The sequence below is a fragment of the Podarcis tiliguerta genome (assembly GCF_965153285.1).
Source record: "Podarcis tiliguerta genome assembly, chromosome: 2".
Taxonomy (NCBI): Eukaryota; Metazoa; Chordata; class Lepidosauria; order Squamata; family Lacertidae; genus Podarcis; species Podarcis tiliguerta.
The window spans coordinates 102,990,119-103,015,297 of record NC_139535.1 but is presented as its reverse complement, the minus strand read 5'-3'; the positions used below and the strand labels follow the sequence as shown (position 1 = coordinate 103,015,297).

General features: G+C 46.0%; 1 protein-coding gene across 5 annotated transcripts in view; it reads left to right on the top strand.

The window, feature by feature from the left end:
• Nucleotides 1-25,179, top strand: part of RAB11FIP4 (RAB11 family interacting protein 4) — a 196,450-nt gene that overhangs the window by 148,536 nt on the left and 22,735 nt on the right. For 3 of the 5 annotated variants that reach the window (XM_083427518.1, XM_083427520.1, XM_083427521.1), the window contains 5 exons: nt 19,231-19,454; nt 20,634-20,825; nt 23,432-23,566; nt 24,206-24,241; nt 24,560-24,659. In XM_083427518.1, coding sequence (XP_083283644.1) covers nt 19,231-19,454; nt 20,634-20,825; nt 23,432-23,566; nt 24,206-24,241; nt 24,560-24,659 — 687 coding nt within the window. The remainder of the gene's footprint in view (nt 1-19,230; nt 19,455-20,633; nt 20,826-23,431; nt 23,567-24,205; nt 24,242-24,559; nt 24,660-25,179) is intronic. The other 2 variants (XM_083427519.1, XM_083427522.1) reach the window with 1 other exon arrangement.

Sequence of the window (25,179 nt, the reverse complement as noted above, 5' to 3'; positions counted from 1 at the left end):
CCTGTAGGTTTTCCCAGTAGTGATGTATGGAAGTGAGAGCTGGACCATAAAGAAGGTTGATCGCCAAAGAATTGATGCTTTTGAATTATGGTGCTGGAGGAGACTCTTGAGAGTCCCATGGACTGCAAGAAGATCAAACCTCTCCATTCTGAAGGAAATCAGCCCTGAGTGCTCACTGGAAGGACAGATCCTGAAGCTGAGGCTCCAATACTTTGGGCACCTCATGAGAAGAGAAGACTCCCTGGAAAAGACCCTGATGTTGGGAAAGATCCCAGCACAAGGAGAAGGGGACGACAGAGGACGAGATGGTTGGATAGTGTTCGCGAAGCTACCAGCATGAGTTTGACCACACTGCAGGAGGCAGTGGAAGACAGGAGTGCCTGGCGTGCTCTGGTCCATGGGGTCACGAAGAGTCAGACACGAGTAAACAACAAAACAACAACAAGGCCTGTATGTTCAAATATTTTTTGTTATGCTATTTCTGTGACCATTCACCAAACTTTCTGGTCACACCTTGTATATTGCAGCCTCAATCCTGGTTAGGACCCCCAATTTGCAGCGCAATAGGAACTTTGAAAATTGCCTTCCCCCAAGTCAGACCCATAGTCATCAAGCTCAGTATTGTCTACACCACAGTCTCCCACAACTCCTTCCTGGAGATGCTGAAGGTTGAACCTTGGAGCTTCTGCTAGCAAGGCATTTGCTCTGCCACTGAGGCACAAATCATGTTGCACTTTTGCTGTGGTGACCCTGCTCGCCAGAAGTCATGTCCTGGAAGGCAGTACTCAGTAATACTACCTTCTTCTCACATTGCAACCAAAGAGTCTGGGAAGACAGAGAATCCCTGAACCATGGTTAATGCCAACCATGGTTTGGTCAAATCATTTCAAACCATGGTTTTCTATCCTGCTTTGCAGCCAATCTTTAGCTGTGGCTTAGCTACTGTGACCTGTTTTAGCCACACTTAAAGGAAACAATCCATGGCTAAGCATTATGTCTCTATAGGGGCTGAGTAGTAGACACACTCAGTGAAGTTTCCTCCCGTTGCAACTTCCTGGCGTGTGATCACCATATGTTCTTAACCGTACAGTACAAGTCACAAGATGTAGCCTCACTGGAAAGCATGCATTGGATTTCAGAGCAGTTGCATGTGTTACCACTATCAATTGTAGCAAATCCAACCAGTTGTATGGTTTCAAGTTGCTCACAACTTGGCACCAGGTGTCACGAATCTTTTGCATGCGCTTTCTGTTTTCTTTCTGTTTGTTGCCCTGAACTATTCAAGATATCTATTTATTTGCTCTGTCTGTTTGTTGTGGCGCAAAGAGAGCTCCTGTTTCCTGACCAGCTATAATCTTCTTTGTTTAGCTGAAATGTTTTCTTTATGTTTTTTCATTTGAGAGCAGAGGACAAAATGCATTGCTCTTTCTAACAGCAACAGAAATGTGCTATAATGTTAAATTGCCCATTCATTCATCGGGCTAATTAGCAGCTAAATTAGCTGGTGGAATTGACTCCCCACCCCCATTTTCTGAATAACAATGCACAGTCCTGACTCCCGATAGAATATTGACTCAGTTACATAATTTGACATGGGTCACTGCTGAGCTAAGTATGATCTAAACAGTATTCTGTCCAAACATTGAGCCATCTTTAGCTGTCTGGCTGTTTTAAATTTGGAAATGACAGCCTTTGTTTTGAAAAGGATAGCCTTGTTCTGCTCTGGTATTATTAAGGGAAGCCTCTAGCAATTGGTCGCGCAGAAGTGCAGCAGGGCAGGCTGCTAAAGTTTACCAGCGTGAGAGCTATTTGCAGAAATCTTCATGTCTTTGGTAAGCGCAAGACAAATTTAAGGCATCCCTTAAAAAAAAATCACAACAGTAACTAAGACTGCAGCCCTACAGTCAACAGGGGAGGCCCCATTGAACTCTGTGGAGCCTCCTACTGAGCTTTTACAAATTAATTAAATTTATTAGTTGCATGTTACCTGAAGGTTTCAAAGTGATCTACAGCAATGCACACATAATACCATAGGGCAGGCATGTCCAACTCCCAAGAGACCGAGATCTACTGCCACTATTAAAAAAACTGGCAGTAATCTACCCTTTGGATTGACCAAAGTTGTTGAGCTTTTTGGGGGGAGCCAGAGTTCTTGGGGAGCCAAACGAACAATAAGGATCACGCGATCAACCAGGATTGACCAGAGATGCCCCCGATCGACCGGTAGATCGCGACCAACCAGTTGGGCATGCCTGCCATAATAGAAGGAAAACGGGGGGGGGGGGGCGGGTCTACAATGTATCAATATATCATCTAATATAACATTTATGAAAAAATAAACACAACATAAAAGGTAAAGGGACCCCTGACCATTAGGTCCAGTCGTGGCCGACTCTGGGGTTGCAGCGCTCATCTCACTTTATTGGCCGAGGGAGCCGGCGTACAGCTTCCGGGTCATGTGGCCAGCATGACTAAGCCGCTTCTGGCGAACCAGTGCAGCGCACAGAAACACCGTTTACCTTCCCGCCAGAGTGGTACCTATTTATCTACTTGCACTTTGACGTGCTTTCAAACTGCTAGGTTGGCAGGAGCTGGGACCGAACAATGGGAGTTCACCCTGTCGCGGGGATTCAAACCGCTGACCTTCTGATCGGCAAGTCCTAGGCTCTGTGGTTTAACCCACAGTGCCACCCGCGTCCCTAGAAAACACAACATACCTGCCAATAAAAAAACAACATTAACTATACAGTGGAACCTGGGTTCTCGAACTTAATCCGTTTTGGAAGTCCATTCAACTCCCAAAACTGAGGCGTGGCTTCCGATTGGCTGCAGGAGCTTCCTGCACTCAAGCGGAAGCCACGTTGGACATTTGGCTTCCCAAAAACATTCGAAAACCGGAACACTTACTTCTGGGTTTTCGGCGTTTGGGAGCCGATTTGTTCGTTCAACTAAGCTGTTCGAGAACCAACGTTCCCCTGTACTAAACAAAGAATACTCTCACCCACCAATTAGCAGATAAGAAATTATTCCACTTCTCCCACTTTTAACCTCCCTACCCTAGCCAAAAGTCTGGTATCATACAATTGTAGAGTTGGAAGGGACCCTAAGGGTCATCTAGTCCAACCCCCTGCGATGCAGGAATCTAAACTCAAGCATCCATGACAGATGACTTAAAAACCTCCAAGGAAGGAGAGTCTACAACAGGCTTCCTCAAACTTGGCCCTCCAGATGTTTTTGGCCTTCAACTCCCATGATCCCTAGCTAGCAGGACCAGTGGTCAGGGATGATGGGAATTGTAGTCTCAATATATCTGGAGGGCCAAGGTTGAGGAAGCCTGGTCTACAACCTCCCAAGGGCCTGCTGTTGCAAATAATCAGTTTGTGGGTCCATCCTGCTCCAGAGATGGTCCAGCATCTCTTTTCTCCCCTTCAGAGGGGAGCAGGAGTTAGGCAAAGCAGGAAGATGGTTGTTGTCGTTTAGTCGTGTCCGACTCTTCGTGACCCCATGGACCAGAGCACGCCAGGCACTCCTGTCTTCCACTGTCTCCCGCAGTTTAGTCAAACTCACGCTGGTAGCTTTGAGAACACTATCCAACCATCTCGTCCTCTGTCGTCCCCTTCTCCTTGTGCCCTCCATCTTTCCCAACATCAGGGTCTTTTCCAGGGAGTCTTCTCTTCTCATGAGGTGGCCAAAGTATTGGAGTCTCAGCTTCAGCATCTGTCCTTCCAATGAGCACTCAGGACTGATTTCCTTCAGAATGGATAGGTTTGATCTTCTTGCAGTCCATGGGACTCTCAAAGAGTCTCCTCCAGCACCACAATTCAAAAGCATCAATTCTTTGGCGATCAGCCTTCTTGATGGTCCAGCTCTCACTTCCATACATCACTACTGGGAAATCCATAGCTTTAACTATATGGACCTTTGTTGGCAAGGTGATGTCTCTGCTTTTTAAGATGCTGTCTAGGTTTGTCATTGCTTTTCTCCCAAAAAGCAGGCGAGGAAGATGGTAGCAAAGGATTTACCTGCTTTGCAGTTGGTCTGGGTACCGCTCCTTTCCTGGGGGCTCATTCATAGTGTTACACTATGACACCCAAGTAGCAAAATCTGAGTTGGTTCATTGCGTGAAGTTTAACTAATAGGATACATGCGCATGCATAGTGCTAACGGGGAAAGTGTGTTCCTTTTGCTTTGCTACGAGATACACATTCGTTTCAACAGACATTTCACATGGGACGTTCTCACTCTTTTCTTCTTACATGGGATAGACCTGAAAAAATGCTGTCAATCAAAATGCTTCCAATCAATTTGACTGACCGGTTACTGCACCGCAGCCTTAAACTTTATTTTTAAAGCCTCTTTCAGATGCATATTCTTTATCTCAAAGAGTTAAAAAGATGTCGGTGAAAAGTTGTTGGGGTAACTAATTCCTTCTGTCCTGCACTCCTGATCATGAAGCATTGGAAACATTGAGTGAGGATCATTACTAAGCAAATCATTTGGAAACAGCAAGACTTCCCAAGAGAGGTTATTTGTTTTAGGAAAGCTTTTAATGTTGAAATACATATTCTAGGCTGAACAGTGTGGCAGATCAAGACAGAAGTGTGGGCAGTTTTGCCATCAAGTTATCTAATTTCTCCTGCTTATAATAAACCATCCTCTTTGGACATATGACCTTTTATCTTATCACATTTTGGAAACACCCGCCGGTCTCTTTTGGTTTTTAAGCTGGAGCCTCTGTTAGTCAGAGTTCTCCTAATTTATATTTAGCAGAGAACTTCTCTTTCATTTTCAATTTTGTTTAAATTGGCACTCCTTCCCTTTTAACCTGGAGGGTCCCCTCCTCCCTGCTAGCATGCTTTTGTCAATTTCCACACTTATCTGTGGTGTCACAAGAAAGACAAAAAAACTGAGGCTTTTACAAGCATGAACTTGAAGCTTGTAAATGAGATGTTAATTGTTTCCCTGCCTTGGGAACTTGCGAGTGGGTTAATTGTGTTACATTTTAAGGCTCCTCTGAGCATTGGCAACCCATCTTTCTGCAATATCCTTTGTGCGGAGGCAGAAAAATATCCCAGATAATTTGTATGTCCTTAAAGGCAGCTATCTTGGTTTTAAAAACAGATGATGAAATTTGTTGGTTGTATGAATGATCGTGTAGTGTTGTACCGTTGGATGTGGCGCCTTGACTGCCATCTGCAAGGGCCTCTTTTCCTTGAAAATGTGCCACCCTAAAAAGGTGCCCTGTTTTTTTCATTAGGTGAACAGAGGGTTCATAGTATGAGTGAGAGTGAGAGCTGCTTCAGCTGCCTAAAGAAGTCCATGAAGTATTAACTTAAAAAATAGGCATGTTGCTGTAGTTCCAGGGGCACATAAAGACATGAGCTTGCATGCTGTTCCCTTGTCCATCTGCTTTTTCTTTCAGTGGTACCTCGGGTTACAGACGCTTCAGGTTACAGACTCCGCTAACCCAGAAATAGTACCTCGGGTTAAGAACTTTGCTTCAGGATGAGAGCAGAAATCATGCAGCAGCAGCACAGCAGCAGCAGGAGGAGGTCCCTTTAGCTAAAGTGGTACCTCAGGTTAAGAACCGTTTCAGGTTAAGAACGGACCTCCAGAACAAATTAAGTTCTTAACCTGAGGTACCACTGTATGCTAATGGCTTTAGAACCCCCCAATGGGATACATGCTAGAACATATAAGTGTATGACAAGTTTGAAGCAAGGTGGGTGGTATTGCACCTGTGAAATAGGCATAGTTGGCAGCAGGGCCGGATTTAGGTTTGATGAGGCCCTAAGCTACTGAAGGTAATGGGGCCCTTTATATGTCCAGCTGTCCGTTGTCAACAACAAATTGTCACTGTTTTTTGTGTTGAATATATGCTATATGGTAATTTATGGACCTAATAGGTATCTAAAGCCATTTGCACATGCAGAATGTAGGCACCCTATACAGTGGTGCCTCGCAAGACGAAATTAATTCGTTCTGCGAGTTTTTTCGTTATGCAAGTTTTTCCGTCTTGCGAAGCACCGCTGTGTATTGACGGTTTCCCATAGGAATGCATTGGCGGTTTTAAAAAAAAGGCGCAAGACGTTTCATCTTGCGAAGCAAGCCCATAGGGAAATCCGTCTTGCGAAGCAACTCAGAAAACGAAAAACTCTTTCGTCTTGCGAGTTTTTCGTCTTCCGAGGCATTCGTCTTGTGAGGTACCACTGTATATAGAAATGAGCAAACCAGTGATATTTTAGGGAGCAGGTTAGCAGGCGGGGCCCATTACTTACATCATAGGAGCCTACACAACACAAAACAAAACAAAACACTGTTGCTGTATGTAGATTTTATTTTATTTGTTTTTTATCTTATATTTTGGAAATGTACATCCAGTTGTTGTTTTTTCCTTTTTGGGCCCCCCAAGAGAGTGGGGCCCTAAGCTATAGCTTGTTTAGCTTATACAGTGGTACTTTGGGTTACAGATGCTTTAGGATACAGACGCTTCAGGTTACAGACTCCGCTAACCCAGAAATAGTACCTCGGGTTAAGAACTTTGCTTCAGGATGAGAACAGAAATCGTGCAGTGGCAGCGGGAGGCCCCATTAGCTAAAGTGGTTCCTCAGGTTAAGAACCGTTTCAGGTTAAGAACGGACCTCCAGAACAAATTAAGTTCTTAACCCGAGGTACCACTGTACATAAATCCGGCACTAGTTGGCAGGTGAGCTCCAGCGTTCAGTACAATGGGGTGGGTCCATTGTTAGAAGCCCAGATATATCAGCTAGGCACCAAATGGCTCCTTGAACCAGAGTTACAATCACCAAAATGGCATGCTTAGTTGCCATTTTGGGGCCAGACGGCTTGAAAGTCGTATTTTTCAGCAGGACTTTTTGGTTCCTGAAATTCATTCTGGTTGTGCAGATGAAATATAACGGATAGAATTTGACAGGATGTTTTATGCTAGGGTGCGAAAACACAGTGCAGATCCAAAGATTCCCCAAGCATGTACCTCCAGATGGTGGAGAAGTGAGGCACCATCCTGGCACCAGGGCATCTTCACTTGGTTGCAAGTAGCCGATAGTCTGGTGAATTTCAAACCCTGGGTGGGTCACCTTGTTGGATGTTTCCCTCATCTCTCTTTCAAAGCAACTAGCCGGTTCAGCTTACTATGTAGCTGAAGAGTAACGACACAAGGCTCTCTGCACAGTGGCGTAGCGTGGGTTGTCAGCACCCGGGGCAAGGCAAGTAATTTGCGCCCCCTAAGCCGTGGATTTGCGCCCCCTAACCCTAACCCCCAGATGTTGCGCCCGGAGCGGCCGGCCCCACCTGCACCCACCACGCTACGCCACTGTCTCCACATGAAATGTTTTAAGCATCAACAACATTGTTAGTGGCCAAATGGTTTCTCTGTCTCACTGCCAGACTGGCATTACAATGGCCGCCAAACGTCTCGCCAATTATTTCAATGTTCCAGCTGTATCCATGTTCCATCTGCCCTCCCAAGATAATCAGGGTGGTAAAGGGACCCCTGACCATTACGTTCAGTCGTGACCGACTCTGGGGTTGTGGTGCTCATCTTGCTTTATTGACTGAGGGAGCCAGAGTCCAGCTTCCGGGTCATGTGGCCAGCATGACTAAGCCGCTTCTGGCAAACCAGAGCAGCACACGGAAATACTATTCACCTTCCCGCCGGAGTGGTACCTATTTATCTACTTGCACTCTGATGTGCTTTCGAACTGCTAGGTTGGCAGAAGCAGGGACCGAGCAACGGGAGCTCACCCCCTCGCGGGGATTCAAATCACCGACCTGTGGTTTAACCCACAGCGCCACCCGCATCCCTAATCAGGGTGGTACATATATATATATATATATATATATATATATATATATATATATATGATAGACTGAGAGGCAAAACTCAGTTCATGCTTGTCAGAGCTGGCTCCGGGTCCCAGCTCACCAAGGACCCACGCTAGCCGGTAGTACAGTATCAAAGTCTTTATTGAAGAATAGTCTCCATTTCCAAGTCTCAGCGTCCCAGCTCTACGTCTGGACTTTAGACCGGCGAAGCTCTGTCTGAGTCTCCGCCCCCTGTGCACCAGTTTAAGACTCTAATCTTACTCCACCTCTTCCTTCTCTCTCTCTTCCTCTGGGTCTTACTACCCCCCGGGGTATCTTCCCTCCTGGACTCTTCTGACGCAGACGTTGACCCCTCTGACTCCTCCCCCTCTCTTCGGCGGGCTTTAGGACCTGGCTCCCTACCCGGGCTGCCCACCTTGCCGCCCTCCTGTACATTTGAACTTGGCGCGCGCGCGCGTTTAACTTTCCTGATGACCGTTTCCTCGCTCCCTGACGAGGGTGTGGCCACTCCTGCCTCACGTTCTCCCTCTGCCTGCGCGCTCCCTGATCCCGATGCCTTGGACTCCTCCCCCCTACTGCCCTCTGGGGGGGACGCTGGTCCGGATTTCCAGCTGCTACTCTCTGAGTCCCCTCTGGCCCCTTCTTCCCGAGGTGTCCCCCTGGGCACTCCCCTTGCCCTGACTATGGGGGCCCCTTTCTGTGAATCCTCCGAGTCACTGGAGAGACTCAGAGACCTCGGACTACTGTCGTAGCTGACATTTCCTTCGGACTCCTCCCCCTCGCTCTCCGTTTCCTCCCTCTCCTGTGACTCTGCTCCTGAACCCCTGACAATGCTCAACACCAAACTGTGGTTTTAGGGTTAATCCACTTGCCTGCACATGGGTTACACTGAATGTCTTTGGTGGAAAAGCAACTTGCCCATGGCCATAGGAGATCTGCGCTCTCCCATTTTAAACAAAAACGGCTAGGTTTAGCCCAGCCAGCCCCAGTTTAGATTAGGGACGTAGACTGTGAAAGGGGAATAGCTCCTTCTCATTCCTATGTACAGCTTCCCCAGTTACCAGGAAATGCTTTTTGCCACGTGAAAAAACAAAACTGTAACTTTATGGCTAAGCAGCATCTTGAACACAGGTATAAGCTCAATATTTTGTCCATTACAACACACTGTCATTGCTGTGATTTTTAGAGCTAAGCTTCCTTTCCTTTCTGCCTTTTAGTGTCTGGTCCACTTGGCCATAAAACAAGTGATCAAGGCTTCACTCTCCATCTGCTATGTTCCTTCCACAAGCTGATGTGTTGTAAATCTGTATCCACTTCTTCAACCTTGAGGCTTCTCAAAAATGCACTTCCTCAAAGTGCTTCAGCTCAATGCTGGTTGGAGCCAAGATCTTGTATGTATAGCATCAAACTCACTACCTTGGAGCAAATGTCATTGACATTTTTAGAATTCAGCAAATACTGAAAATCTCTTTCCCCCTGCCCTGTATATTACACTGACTCCTTGTCCAAATCCTATCCCCCTCTGGGCATTAGTTCTCATTGATCGTTGATGCCTATGAATGTTCCCAAGTCCTGGGAACGTAGGTTAACTTGGTGTGTGTTCTTTTTAATCTCTCCTTGCTCTACTGTTGCCTCATTTTCTGGCCTACAAGCTTTCATACTTTTTCTGGTTGCCTCTGTCTATCTCTCAATCCAGTACCCCCCATCGCTTCCTCTAGGGATGAGCTCACTTCTGCCACTGTTTCCTCCTTTGCTATAGTGCAAATACTACCCCAAACTTGATACCGGTAAGGCTTGATCTCCCTGAAATAAGGGGTATTTTAGGATCACATTTCTGCCACAGTGGTAAGATTTGTTCTGTGCCATGGTGATGGTTGTTTTCCAGCACTTGGGGTGCTTTTTCCATGGCTGTTACTAAGGTTACTTCTGCCGCATTCTGGAAGGAAAAATCCAACAGGTTTGGCGTAGGTGTTAAAGCATGTTAAGTGTGAGTTATTGTGTTTACGATTCCAAGAAGATATACCAGGGGTGAAATTTTAGGCAGGGAAGAAGACTGGTTGGTGCCCTTCATTGTCTTTTGTGTCTGCATGTGATCAATGCACAAGACGTAACCGGCTGTACTTTTGAATAAATAAGGTATAATATTCATTGTGTCAAACTACAGATTTCAACGGAAGTCTCATACAGTTCAACGTGAAAAGCAGAAGACCCAGTGGATCAGTTCATTCTCTAGTCAGTTCATGCATAAGGTCCATACATGTATACCGTATTTTTCGCCCTATAGGACGCACTTTTTCCGCTCCAAAAATGAAGGGGAAATGTGTGTGCATCCTATGGGGCGAATGCAGGCTTTCGTTGAAGCCTGGAGAGCGAGAGGGGTCGGTGCGCACTGACCCCTCTCCCTCTCCAGGCTTCAGGAAGCTCTGCGCAAGCCGTGGGAGCCCGCGGGAGTTCCCCCTGGGCTCCCAAGGCTTGCGCAGAGCAGCCTGCACCCCGAAGCCCCGGCGCGCTGAGCAGTCACGCCGGGGCTTCGGGTAGCTCTGCGCAAGCCGCGGGAGCCCTCCCCCGGCTTGCGCCGAGCTGCCTCTTATCCCGAAGCCCCGGCACGCTGAGCAGTCGCGTTGGGGCTTCGGGTAGCTCTGCGCAAGCCACGGGAGCCCTCCACCTGTCTGTTCATAGAGGCCAATAATCCACATGAAGAGTTGTTACAGTTCCACAGAGTATAAGACAAGGATTTCCAAAATATTAGCCTTGTTTCACCATCCTAGGCTTTATCATTATAATAGGCTCTAGGTAATACGAATAAACTATTATCCTGTAATATTACGTATGGTATATACAATTATTTAGGGTTTTTTATATTAATTTTGCTGTAAAAATGTGTGCGACTACGATATTGTATTTATTCGCATTACCTAGAGCCTGTTCCACTGATGAAGCCTCGGATGGCGAAACAAGGCTAATATTCCGGTGATAGCGCCTCTTGCTTGCCTGAAGCAAGTGTTTGTTGTGTGTGTGGGTGCCTTTTCCATGGCTGGAATGTACAGTGATGAGTGTTGCATCCATTGCCCCGCCTACTTTTGCCTCTGGCCCCGCCTACCACTACTAGCATGTGACTCTTGGGTTGAGAGAGGTGCGTGGTGACTTATTTCCAAATATATATCCAGGTATGAAGGTTTTTGTTTCCTTGTAAGATCAAGGATTGGAACATAAAGGATCAGGTGGAAAAGAGCACTAGGGACATGGGTGGTGCTGTGGTCTAAACCACTGAGCCTTGGGCTTGCCGATCAGAAGGTCAGCGATTCGAATCCCCGCGACGGGGTGAGCTCCTGTTGCTCCTGCCCACCTAGCAATTCAAAAGCACTTCAAGTGCAAGTAGATAAATAGGTACCACTCTGGCGGGAAGGTAAACGGCATTTCTGTGTGCTGCTCTGGTTTGCCAGAAGCGGCTTAGTCCTGTTGGCCACATGACCCAGAAGCTGTCTGCGGACAAACGCCGGCTCCCTCGGCCTATAGAGCGAGATGAGTGCCGCAACCCCAGAGTCATCCGCGACTGGACCTAATGGTCAGGGGTATCTTTACCTTTATGGCAGATCAGCAAGCCAGTTTGCAAAATATTTTCTCCTTTTCTTCACTTGAAGTATCACCATTTTCAGCAACCTGATAAAAATGTTGTAAGGTGCTTTTGTCTTTTCTTTTCACCTCAGAGAACAGGAGTATTTCATTACTTTCTCTTATTTTCAGGGACTTGGCGTTAGCGCTGTCCTGATTATTGTCTTCTGGCAAGATACTTGGAGGTGCTTTTAACGAGTGTTCAAGTGTGTCAACATACCCTAGGGTTCTGCAGTCTTCTCCTCTGTCCCCTGGGTTTTGAGAAATCGCTAATTGGACTGTGTGTGTAAATGCCTCTTGAGTGAATATGTATTTGTAGGCACACAAGATACCTGTGTGTTGATTCCCCTTCACAACAACATCCGATCAAGGCAATAATACCCTATTGAATTCAGGAGCGGTAGCTGTACTATAAATCCAGCCACTTGTGTTGTGGGAACATAACCCCCATGTAAGTTAGGAGTCACCTGTACAAGTAGGACCTGCAACAAAAATGTAGCAAAGTAGAGGAGTCCTCTTTCTTAGGGTTCTATTCACCCCCTTTCCCAGGATGCTCCATTCCAACCACCCCCACTCCCCAACAATTTGCATTCTGTGCCCAGTGAACAGTCTCAACCTCGTTGGATCAGGTTGTTTTGGGGGGGGGGGTGAAATATACTCGGAGACACATAGTGATTTCACGCTCTTTATTTCAGCTCGTAACAGTGAATGAATTTCCCCCCAAACCTCAGGCTTTATATACATTATTTGCACAATGGGTCCCGTGTGATTGGCTGGCTCTGCTTCCCTCCTAGAGCCTGATTGGGCTGCTCCTGCAAGCCAATCAGTTGTTGCATTCTAGGATCCTACCAACCTAATAGGCTGATTAACTTCCTCCTGGGTTCTGATTGGGCTACTCCTGCAGGCCAATCAGATAGTTGCATTCTAGGATCCTACCTGCCTATTGTTCTAGGATCCAAGCTCAGTACATAACAGTGGGGTCTCTACCTTTCCTTTTCCCCATTTCTTTGCACTTCTGCAAACCTTTAGGAAAATACTATCAGTTCTGTGTGTCTTACAGTTGCAGGCTCTGCAGTTTTCACACTCAGTCCCCCAAAGTCTGGAGGTACCTCATCAGATAGACAAAGACTTCAGTCTACAGTCATAAAAGCTCCACTTGTTTTATTTGTGGATGAATGCAGCCTCCATTACGCTCCTAATATTGGTTTTAGGACTATGTGATCAGACTATATTAGTCTCATTGTTGGACTAACCCACTGTAGTCTACTCTGCTTGATGATAGCTCTCCAGGGTCTCAGGTAAAAGGTAAAGGGACCCCTGACCATTAGGTCCAGTCGTGACCGACTCTGGGGTTGCGGCGCTCATCTCGCTTTACTGGCCGAGGGAGCCGGCGTACAGCTTCCAGGTCATGTAGCCAGCATGATTAAGCCGCTTCTGGCGAACCAGAGCAGCACACGGAAATGCTGTTTACCTTCCTGCCGGAGCGGTACCTATTTATCTACTTGCACCGGTGTGCTTTTGAACTGCTAGGTTGGCAGGAGCAGGGACCAAGCAACGGGAACTCACCCCGTCGCGGGGATTCAAACCGCCGACCTTCTGATCAGCAAATCCTAGGCTCTGTGGTTTAACCCACAGTGCCACCCGCGTCCCTAGGGTCTCAGGAATAGATCATATTTTCCGTTGTCTGCCTGCCTGGCCCTGTTAACTGGGGGTACCAGGGTCTGAACTTGAGACTGTTTTGCCTAATTGAGCTAAGATCCCACTGGCCATTGTCAGAGAACAAGGGAGGTGTTCATGGTGAGCACCTCTTTTTCTAGAAAAAGAGCACTGATTTGGGTACCTCTTGGGTTTGAATTGCGCTTCTATGTTTAACAGGCTTTTGACAGCAACGGTGCCATAAAAATATTAAAGCTTCCTTCATACGTGGATTTACATGTTGCCAGCGCCACTTTAGTGTTGTTGTTTTCTTCTACTGACAATCCTTTGGGGTGCATTCAAAATGAATTCACAGCAAACACTACCAGGTTTTTTTGCTAGTAATAATCAGTGCTTTGAATGGGTCCTCTCATGTTAAGCAGCCTGGCACTTCTGCAAACTGACACATTTGAATGACAGGTAGTGTAAATGCAAACATGCCTGCAGCTCCTGGCCTTTTTCCATATTCCAGGCCAGTTTTTCTTTGGCTTTTACCTCCCCCCAAAAAAACACAGTGGAAACTCGCCAGAGCACAAAGCGGCTTTTCATGCGCTTTCCCCTTTCGCCTTCTGTCCACATCATGTCTCTAGTGCAAGGAGCAGCGAGAGCACAAATGTGTTTATTTTCAGGGGTGCCTCTAGATTACAGCTCTTTAAAGGGATGTCCTTCCCTCCGAATTTATTTCTTTTTCTTCTGCTTCAGCCTCTGGCCTTGAATAGTGTCAGTGGAGGTTTTCAGCACCTAGCATTACAGTGGTACCTCGGGTTACACACGCTTCAGGTTACAGGCTCCGCTAACCCAGAAATAGTGCTTCAGGTTAAGAACTTTGCTTCAGGATGAGATCAGAAATCGTGCTCCGGCAGCGCGGCAGCAGCAGGAGGCCCCATTAGCTAAAGTGGTGCTTCAGGTTAAGAACAGTTTCAGGTTAAGAACGGACCTCCGGAACGAATTAAGTACTTAACCTGAGGTACCACTGTATTTGTTCAACTTACAGTGTTAGATGTGAACACATGCAGGCAATTCATATAGGTTGGGCTTGCAGTTACCAGGGTTCAACAGCAAGATATACAGTAGACCCTTGGGTTACGTTACTCTCGAGTAACATGAACTTTGGATTGTGAAAGTGGCAAACCCAGAAGTATATTTTCAGGTTTCGCTGCTCGTGCATGCGCAGAAGTGCTCTGTGCACCGCGCGCATGCGCAGAAGCGCTGTATCACGCCGCGTGTGTGCGCAGAAGCAGCGCCTCTGGATACGAATTTTTTGGGGTGTGCGCGGATCCCCAGAACGAATAAAATTTGTATCCAGAGGGTGCACTGTACATAGGAGGTGGCCTCCGAAATGCAGTCCTGTTTTTATACAGGGCTGAATTTTGTAATTTAGTAAGTTTTATTGTTTATAGCCAATGACCATCACAATACAGCAGAAGCACATATCACACAACTACAAAACAAAGTTACATTACATGCACCAGAGCAGGACAAATCTACAATGTCCAAAATTTAGAAACGTTCCTTCTAATTCTGGAATCGGGACAGCTCTTTCTTCACATTTTTAATGATTCTGGGAAACACAGCATAGTAACGTATCTTATCTTATCTCAAATCCATTTCAGTTAACATACAGTAACATTAGCTGCCGTACTTCTATAACACATCATATTACAAAGACAAAGAGATAAATAAAAAAAAATCTCACCATAAACAAAATAGAAACAAATAGCATAAAAGAGAGGGAAAGGGTAGTTGATTGCAATTTTAAGAATCTTCTGCGCATTCTACCCATGAGGTAAGATAAGGTGACTGCCTCAGGTGACAAGATCCATAGGGACAGCAGATCCTGATGTAATATTTATTCAGGTCCGGCCCAACCATGAGGCAAGGTGGGGCAACTGCCTCAGATGGCAAAGCTCCACCAGGGCATCAGAGCCTTATGTCATCCTTTCTTCCCCCTTTGTTCCGAATGTGGATCTTCCCTAGTGGGGAGTGCGGTGCCATTTTGGGGCCTTCCTCAGGTGCCAAAATACCGTATTTTTTGCTTTATAAGACTCACTTTTTCCCTCCTAAACAGTAAGGGGAAATGTGTGTGTGTCCTATGGAGCGAATGCAGGCTGCGCAGCTATCCCAGAAGCCAGAACAGCAAGAGGGATTGCTGCTTTCACTGCGCAGTGATCCCTCTTGCTGTTCTGGCTTCTGAGATTCAGAATATATTTTTTCTTGTTTTCGTCCTCCAAAAACTAGGTGTGTCTTGTGGTCTGGTGCGTCTTATAGAGCGAAAAATATGGTATTTGGGGCAGTCTTGGTTCTGAGGGACCAGTGTTCAGATTCCCTCTCACGGTGTGTTTCCCCTTTCTTCTTAGCTGGGGCAATAGGACTTACAGTGGTACCTTGGTTCTCAAACGCCCGGTTCTGCAAACCCGGAAGTAAGTGTTCCAGTTTGCGAACTTTTTTTGGAAGCCGAACATGCTCTGTTTTGAGTGTTACACTTCTGTTTTGAGTGTTACGCTGAGGTCTGTCTGTTTTTGCTATTTATTTTGCGTTTTTATTTTTGAGACTCTTTTTGTTTTATTTTTGTGTCTGTGAAACGCAGTTCAGCTACTGATTGATTGATTGCATGACTGCAGTACATTGTTTCTTGCTTCCATTTTATGGATCAATGGTCTCGATAGATAGTAAAATTCATGTTAAATTGCTGTTTTAGGGGTTGTTTTTAAAGGTCTGGAATGGATTAATCCATTTATGACTTTCTATGGGAAGCACACCTTGGTTTTGGAACGCTTTGGTTTTGGAACGGACTTCTGGAAGGTATTAAGTTTGAGAACCAAGGTACCATTGTATCAAATCCAGTTGAATGTCCCTATTTTCATTGGAGAAATTTTGGATGGTATTGTCATACACAGAGAGAGTTAATTGTGTCCAAGTCTGCTGAAGCACGCTCAACTTTGTGTTCAATTGCGACCTTCAGTTTTATCACATCTACCAAATATTTGGAACCAAGGTGTGCTTTTATACTGTGACCTCAAACTATCCCTCCTGGAATGAGTTGAAACGAAACCTTACTAGCTTCTGAGAAGTTTTAATAAGCATCCTTGACTCTGGAGATGTTGCTACGTGCCTGGTTGCTAACAGGTCTATTTTAGAGTGACTAATTAAAAATGGTTATTAGCAAAATAAACAGGCCTCGGAACTGGAGTCGTTATCAGATGGTCCTACCTCATGTTTTCTCTGTGTGTGTAAGTGACAATGAAATGTGTTTTCTAAAAAAAAAGCCTTACTTAGCCCAGTTTTGTAGAAAGCATCCCCCAAAGGACGTGCCAGTTGAAATAAAAGGTTTTGCTGATTTTATTTTCTCCAGAGAAGTCACAATCTGTTAATTTTTATATTAACAGCCAACTTTGCTGTTATATATCTCACAGTGTTTTTTACAGATATTGGGAGGCGTTTTTAATTTATTGTTTTTATTAATTTACAAAGATTTTGTGGGGGGGAGCTGGGGGGAGAAGGAATAGGTTTTTGTGTGAAAGGACTGCAAGCTCAGTTCTAGTACAGTGGTACCTCGGGTTACGGACACTTCAGGTTACAGACTCTACTAACCCAGAAATACTACCTCGGGTTAAGAACTTTGCTTCAGGATGAGAACAGAAATTGTGTGGCGGCGGCGCAGCAGCAGCGGGAGGCCCCATTAGCTAAAATGGTACCTCAGGTTACCACTCAGGTTACCATTCGTTCGTTAAGAACGAACCTCCAGAACGAATTAAGTTCTTTACCTGAAGTACCACTGTACTGAAAACAAATTCCTGGGCTAAGGTACATTTAATTCTGTTTTGCACTTTGCCCTGATGGTAGACCTTGAGGTTCTAAGGGGAGGAAACCAAAGTAGACCTCATAAGCTTTGATTCTGCTTATTTCTGCAATAAGGTGTCTGCTCCTGCCAACTTCTCACCACACAACTGTAGTTATCAGCTTTCCACTTCTCCCTCCCTTCAATCTGGGTCCTAGAAAGTCTTGCTGGCTTAAAGGTTTTTTCATGCCTGATGTTAGCAGACACTAAGCACTTCCAATAAAATGTTTATAGACCCTCCAAGTATCCCTATTTTCCAGAGACAGTTCCAGATTTACAGAAGCTGTCCTGGTTTCTGATTTGATCTCAGAATGCCCCACTTTCCCTTAGGACGTCCCTATTTTCATCGGGAAAAAGTTGGAGGGTATGTGTTTATGTAAAACCATCTCAGTAACTTCCTACAATCGACCTACGTTTATGTTGTGGTTTCTTCACTTAGTCTGGAAGTTAACCATCTTGCAAGGAGGGGATACTGTGTTAAACGACTGGTTTTTCAAAGTTTGTCTGATGGTCTCATATTATGAGCAGCCACTCATAGGACTGGGCAAGACCTGTCACTAGTACAGCAACAAGGTGTTGCATAAGTTTTAAAAGTGCAGCCTGTCAATCGGTGTCATAATAATAATAATAGTAATAATAATAGTAATAATAATAATAATAAATTTTATTTATACCCGCCCTCCGCAGCCAAGACTGGGCTCAGAGCAGCTAACACCAGGTATAAAAACAATTGATTAAAATACAACTTAAAAACAAGATTAAAACACAACATTAAAATGCAGCCTCATTTCAGTAGAAACTCAAAAACTTTTGGGGGATAAAAACATCAAAAACGTCATAGACTCAATGGGTCAAAATTTGCATTATAGAAACTTGAATTCAGAGGTCTGTAATGGCCCGTGTTTACACCACACAGACACGGAAAGGAGAATCTGAGGACTCTTCTCTGACAGAAAGCTTCGAGGAAGATTTTAGTGCTCAGTGGGTGAATAAAAACGTGTTCTTCCTCATGCCAATACTTCAGTATTTCTGATTCCAAACTCCCACTGTTGCTTTTGTTGACTTATCTTCTGGGGGGAAACTCATAGATAAGAACTTGTCTTTCTGGTACTTGTTTGGTGAATTTTGAAACTTAAGGTACAGTCATTCCTCTTATCAGATCTAAAGTTGCAGGGAGTAAAAGCACTAGGTCAAAAGTGGACATTGTCCTTGCCTGGAGCATGTGGAACTTAAAACTGCAGGCTTGTCTGTTAGCTTTGTACTGCGTTACAAGTGCTTCAGCTGCTTTTCCTATTTAGCGTACTATATTATTTTACTTGGGACCCCAGGTGCGATTTTGTACCATACCCACCTACCTGGGAATAAGTCACGTTGAATTCAGTGGGGCTGAATTCCACTCTTTGATATGACAATCATCCATTACTGTATACTTCACAACACTGGAAAAGACAGAGATTTTAGGGGTTTTGCCGCCACCACCACCCTGATTTTGAAGCTCCAAGCCCAAGCTCTGCTGTCTGGCAAAGGGTATTGTCAGGGAACTGCCATCAGTGTCCGAGGGAGAGAGCAAGCTCCAAAGGGATCCCAGAGAGCGTCCCGGGAGTGGGAGGGGCAGCCCATCTTCTGGGGGAGAGAATCAGCGTAGCTCCAGTGGAGAAGGGGGGGAGATGGGGGAATCGGCAAGGCGATCCCATGATTCCTTGCCGGGGACCAGCGGGGAGAGAAGGGGTCCTCCGCTGCCCACACCCTCCTTGCGCAGAAGGCTTCCGCGCAGAGAGAGTAGGAGAAGACTAGGCGGCAAAGAGCTTCTTTGCTGGAAGAAGTTTAAGAAACGCCCACTGACGGATTCTGCCAGCGATTGAGACGGTCACAGGCGAGTGGCTGCCCGGACAGGAAAGGTTCACTCAGGCAACCCAGCCAGACGTTGGGACAAGCTTACGCACGAGCAACCCCTAGAACCATTACAGGTATATTGCAGATTTAATTTAAATTCGTTTGCTTCGTTCTAATTTGGCAAGCCTTGCTCAGCTTCTGGGCAACCTGTTTGAACCCGCTCAGCTGTCCGAGGCAAAGTCAACATTACAGTTTTCAAAGTGAGATGGAGTTCAGCATCAGGCGTGCCGTCTGGGGCTGCTAGCAGACTTAATGGGAAAAGGCTGTTACCCGCTTCTCCCTATCACATCCATCACCAAGGTTTTATATTCCTCTGATCCTAAAAGCTCTCTTTCCCTCTTTCCCAGGGTCCTGAAATTCAAGACGGCGCCTATTTGGACAGTGAAAGTCCGTACAGTGAATCGGATCTCTTTCCCGATGAAGACAACATGACCCTGGCTCAGCAGGAAGTCCACCATGAGTCCGACATGGACAGTGCCATTGAAAGCGCCCACAGCTCAGAGGCGTCGGATGTGTGTCGGAGTGAGGAGAAGGATGGCATGTTGGGTGGCCTCTTCCTGCCTGGAGATAAGTGAGTAGAAAGCTCTACATCGCCTTTCCTATACAGTCATGCCTCGGGTTGAATGTGCTTCGGGATCAGCGTGTTCGAGTTGCGCTCCACGGCAACCCGGAAGTAACGGAGCGCATTACTTCCGGGTTTCACCGCTTGTGCATTCGCAGAAGCGGCGAAAAGCGACGCGTGTGTGCACAGACGTGCCGTCGCTGGTTACATTTGCTCCGGAATGGATCCCGTTCACATCTAGAGGTACCACTGCGTATACAGTGGTACCCCGCAAGACGAATGCCTCGGAAGGCGAAAAACTCGCTAGACGAAAGGGTTTTTCGTTTTCTGAGGTGCTTCGCAAGGCAGATTTTTCTAAGGGCTTGCTTTGCTAGACGAAACAGCCCTGCCTCTCCTGTCATGGCGACGGTCACTGCACGCACGCACGCTCGCTTCCCTGCTCCTCCGGCTCCCTCCCACCTTCCGGCCGACCTTCCGACCTTCCGGCTGCCTCGCGCCGCTGCCCACTGCCCTCGCGCGCTCCTCTGAGAGAGCCATTGCCGCCAGCAGCCAGCGTTGCAGCCGGAGTCGCGCTCCTGAGCCCCGCCGCCCTCCAGCAGCCGCATCATGCGGTGTCCACAAGGCGCGGGTGAGTCCAAGGACCGGCTGTGGCAGCTGCCCTGCTTCTCCCCACCCCTCCCTGCTGTGGTGCTTCGCAAGACGAAAAAACTCGCTCTACGAAAAAACTCACGGAACGAATTAATTTCGTCTTGCGAGGCACCACTGTACATCAACAAGATGTACAGAACAAAAGTCACTGGGTAGCGTAAAATGGGTGAATCGATGAGAGAAATAGCGGCTCTTGTGGAATAATTTCTCTACAAGATTATTTTTATTACGTGTTTCAAAAATACACAAATACAATGAAAGAGTCGTAGAAAAGGAATGAAAACTATCCTGCAGAATAATTGTGTGTTGTCCAAAACCTGGGGGTGGAGTTCTGTCCTTCCCCTTCTCCACATAACAGCCCCAAACTGAATTTCCCCATAAACCTTAGGGTGGCTGTCTCTTCTCTGCCCCATTCATCCCTGTTTTCTCAAAGTGGGCAATGGGTGTGACCTAAAGGCACCATTTGGCCTTGAATACGGAAGGTGTCCCGTTCAAATTGCCTCTTTGCATGTGTTCTGACGTTCCTTTTCTCGCCCTGAGGTCCAGCCCCCTCAACCCTTCCGCGGCATCTGACCTCTCCACCTATTCCACTGCCTCCTTGATCAGTAACGAAGAACAGTTTGAAGACTACGGAGAAGGCGACGATGTGGACTACACTCCCAGCAGCCCTTGCCCCGACGACGAAAGCCGAACCAATGCCTACTCGGACCTTGGCTCATCTGTTTCTTCCAGGTTGGTAATTTGTGTCACTTAAACCGTATCCTTCCCTTCGGCCCCTGCTTCCTTCCTGGGGGTTGCAGAAACTGCCTACTTAATATATCCCAGAGACATTCCCCCCCCCCCCGCCCAGTTACTTCCTTTTTCACAAGTATAAAATCCAGCTTTCGACTCGGCTTTCTCCTTTGTTTTTGTTTTTGCTTCAGAGAGAACCTTGCAACTATCTTTTCCAAACCCTAAGACAAATTTATGGAAACATGACACACCATATAATCTCAAATTTACAAATGTGTGCTGTGTTTTTTTAAAAATTACACTTTTTTAAGTTTTCAAAAATTTAACACATACAGTAAAACAGGTTTTCTTTGTGATTTTTGTCACTTCCCACCTCCTTTTCCATGGTGTTTTTGTTTCTCTCTCTCTGCTGCACCTTGTCTTCTATATCTTATATCTTAACAACATTACTAGAATCTTTTAAGTTCTTCCGTTGCTCATAGTTTAAATCCTGCTCACAGATCCATCATATACTGTAATAATGTTTCTTTAAATAGTCTGAAAAGGGCTTCCGTTCTGCCACAAAACCTGCATCTTTAGGTTCTCTTATTTTGGTTGTTAACTTTGCCAGTTCTGCAGAGTCCATCACCTTACTTATCCATTCTTCTTTGGTGGGAACTTTTGGTTCCTTCCATTTTTGTGTGCATGCTGGGGGGTATTAATATCATTGTTGAAGATGCTATTGGAAAAGCATTTAGGGAGCCTGGATAGCAAAATAATTCTGTACTAGCTTTGCCATATTTCAAAAAGTGAAAATCCAGACACAAAAGTTCTTGACTTTTTTTGGCAAAGTTGTTGAGTTTTTGTTTTGGGTTTTGGGGGGTAAAGTTGTTGAGTTTGTTATTGTTGTTTTCAAATTTATTTATTTATTTGAAGTTTTAAACATTTCCAATATGGGCTGCCATACGCCTGGGTTTTCAAAAATTCTGCCCAGACGGCAGTTTCAACAGGTTATGTCCAGGAAATTCATGATGTTTGTTTAAATATCAGAGGTGGCGCTTTATGTGAACAGGGAATCTCCAGAGCAGCTTTCCCCAAACCAGTGTTCTCTAGATGTTCTAGACTCCATTGCCATTGAACCCAGCCATTTGCTGGGAGTTAGAACAACATCTCGACGGCATTAGGATAGGGAAGGCTGCCGTAGAGACCTTTAATCCACATGGCATGCATGAACCCCTGAGTTAACAACCATGCATATGATAACACATCCTAAGAGAAAAGTGGGAGTTGGTGGTGTTTCAGTAAGGCCAGAGGAACCTAGGCCAAGCCTTCTTCATACTTGCTTACATAAGTGTAGAGGAAGGGATCAATCCTATCCATCAAGCCAGGCTGTCAACGTTGGCTACAGTTTAGCTAATGTTGAATTTCACCTATGGTAGTGTGGCGTTATCGGCCAAGTCCTCTTATTCCTCTTGCCGCCTTCATGTAAACCAGCGGTTCTCAACCTGTGGGTCTCCAGATGTTGTTGGACTACAACTCCCATCATCCCTGAGCTCTGGCCTTGCTAGCTAGGGGTGATGGGAGTTGTAGTTCAACAACATCTGGGGACCCACAGGTTGAGAAAGGCTGGTGTAGACGTTGAAGGATCAATGAGTTGTTACCAGGGGATGGCAGGTCTTACCAGATGGCAGTTGTTACCAGAGGATGGCAGGTAACTCAGCTCACTGGATCATGACTGAGCACAATCCTCTAGAAGTTTAGGTAAAGGTAAAGGGACTCCTGACCATTAGATCCAGTCGTGACCGACTCTGGAGTTGCGGCGCTCATCTCGCTTTATTGGCCAAGGGAGCTGGCGTACAGCTTCCGGGTCATGTGGCCAGCATGAATAAGCCGCTTCTGGCGAAACCAGAGCCGCGCACGGAAACGCCATTTACCTTCCCGCTGTAGTGGTACCTATTTATCTACTTGCACTTTGACGTGCTTTCGAACTGCTAGGTGGGGACCAAGCAACAGGAGCCCCATTGCGGGGATTCGAACCGCTGACCTTCTGATCGGCAAGCCCTAGGCTCTTTGGTTTAACCCACTGTGCCACCCACCTCCCCTTCTAGAAGTCTACTGTGAAGCAAAGGAGTAAGTTCAATGGCCTTCCTTCCAGGTGAATGGGTAAAGGATTGTAGCCTTAATTGACTGAACCAAGTATTATATATCCATAATCTATCTTGGTCAACAGTCAATAGAAGAAGAAGGACTGGAATGTGTGTAGATCAAGGTTTCCCAAACTTGGGTCTCCAGCTGTTTTTGGACTACAATTCCCATCATTCCAGACCACTGGCCCTGCTAGCTAGGGAAGATGGGAGTTGTACTCCCAACAGCAGCTGGAGATCCAAGTTTGGAAAACCCTGGTATAGATCAAATATATCTGCACTGGCTCCTGCTGTAAAATCTTGCAGATTTGGGGGTCATACTAGGAACAGGGCAATGCAGGCAACAACTTCCTGGGGTTAACACCCTGCTGCAGATGTTGCGGTAAGAGCAACCTTGGTGTCATCATTCAACAAGGGTGGGTTTGATTTATGGCTGGTCCGCACAGGACCCGTTTGAACACCTCTTTGCCTTTCTGCCAACAGTGCCGGCCAGACGCCAAGAAAAATGAGGCATATTTACAATAGCGAGCTGCTGGATGTCTACTGCACACAGTGCTGTAAGAAAATCAACCTGCTGAATGACTTGGAAGCCAGGCTGAAAAACCTGAAAGCAAACAGGTGAGTAAACACAATGGACTTGCAGGAACATTTCAAGAGGCCTCAAGCAACCCTGGGCATTGATAGTGATGTTATATTGATAATTAGTATTAAATTAAATTAAATTAAAAATTAGTAATAAATGAGGAAGACTATGATTTCATTATGGTTGCGGGCTGCAGTTCTGTGCACACTGAATAGGTTAGTCGGGCTTACTTCTGAGTAGACCTGCATAGGATTACCTTTTAGTTGACTTTTCATTGATTGAATAAAGTTGCCCATTAGTGAAACTTCAATATCTGTGTCATTGTGAAATTCTGAAAGATGTATAGGATAAATTCTAAGGGGGGAAAAACTGGATGTACATTTCCAAAATATAAGATAAAGAACAAATAAAATAAAACCTTCATACAGCAACAGTGTTTTGTGTTGTGTATGGACCTATTAGGTCCATAAATTACCATATAGCATATATTCAACACAAAAAACCAGTGACAATTTGTTGTTGACAAAGGACAGCTAGACATATAAAGGGCCCCATTACCTTCAGTGGCTTAAGGCCTCATCAAACCTAAATCTGGCCCTGGCCATAATGCAGAAAACCACAGCTTTGGGTTAACCTTAACACATCCTATGTTGTTTCTTTTTTGTTTCTTTCAGCCCAAACAGAAAAATAACAAGTACGGCTTTTGGCAGGTAAGAAGCAGCACACATTTCTACCTGAGATTTGGCCGTTTACATTGAACCCCCCCCCCCCCTTTTATACAGACTTGCTTAGACATCAGAGGCTTCTCCACTAAAGTGGCTCACAGAGCCCCCTTTCTTACTCCAAAGCAGCTGTTCTCAACCTGTGGGTCCCCAGATGTTGTTGGACTACAACTCCCATCATCCCTGACCACTGGTCATGCTGGCTAGGAATGATGGGAGTTGTAGTCCAACAACATCTGGGGACCCGCAGGTTGAGAAACATTGCTCCAAAGGGTCAAAGCAGCTGTCCTCTTGTCTTCCCAACAGGCAACTTTTCCACAACAGCAACTTCAGCAGCAGCAACGGCAGCACAGAGGACTTGTTCAGAGACAGCATAGACTCATGCGATAACGATATCACAGAAAAGGTGAGATGTCATGTGGAATGGGTGGAGAACCACAACTCCCATCATTCCTGACCTCTGGCTAGGCTGGCTGAGGCTGATGGGAGGTGGAGTCCAACAACATCTGGAGGGACATTGGTTCCCCACCCTGGGGATTTGCTAATGTGCCAAAGCTGCTTTTTCTTATATGTCAAGTTTATAGGCCTGAGGCTTTCCTGAAGTCTCATGCAGTGTGAGTGTGATATACGAGAGCCAGTGTAGTATAGTGGTTAAGAGCGGTAGATTCGTGATCTGGTGAACCAGGTTCGCGTCTCCGCTCCTCCACATGCAGCTGCTGGGTGACCTTGGGCCAGTCACACTTCTCTGAAGTCTCTCAGCCCCACTCACCTCACAGAGTGTTTATTGTGGGGGAGGAAGGGAAAAGGAGATTGTTAGCCGCTTTGAGGTTCCTTCGGGTAGTGATAAAGCAGGATATCAAATCCAAATCCAAACTCTATATAGTCATACCTCATGTTACGTCCGCTTCATGTTATGCTCTTTCAGA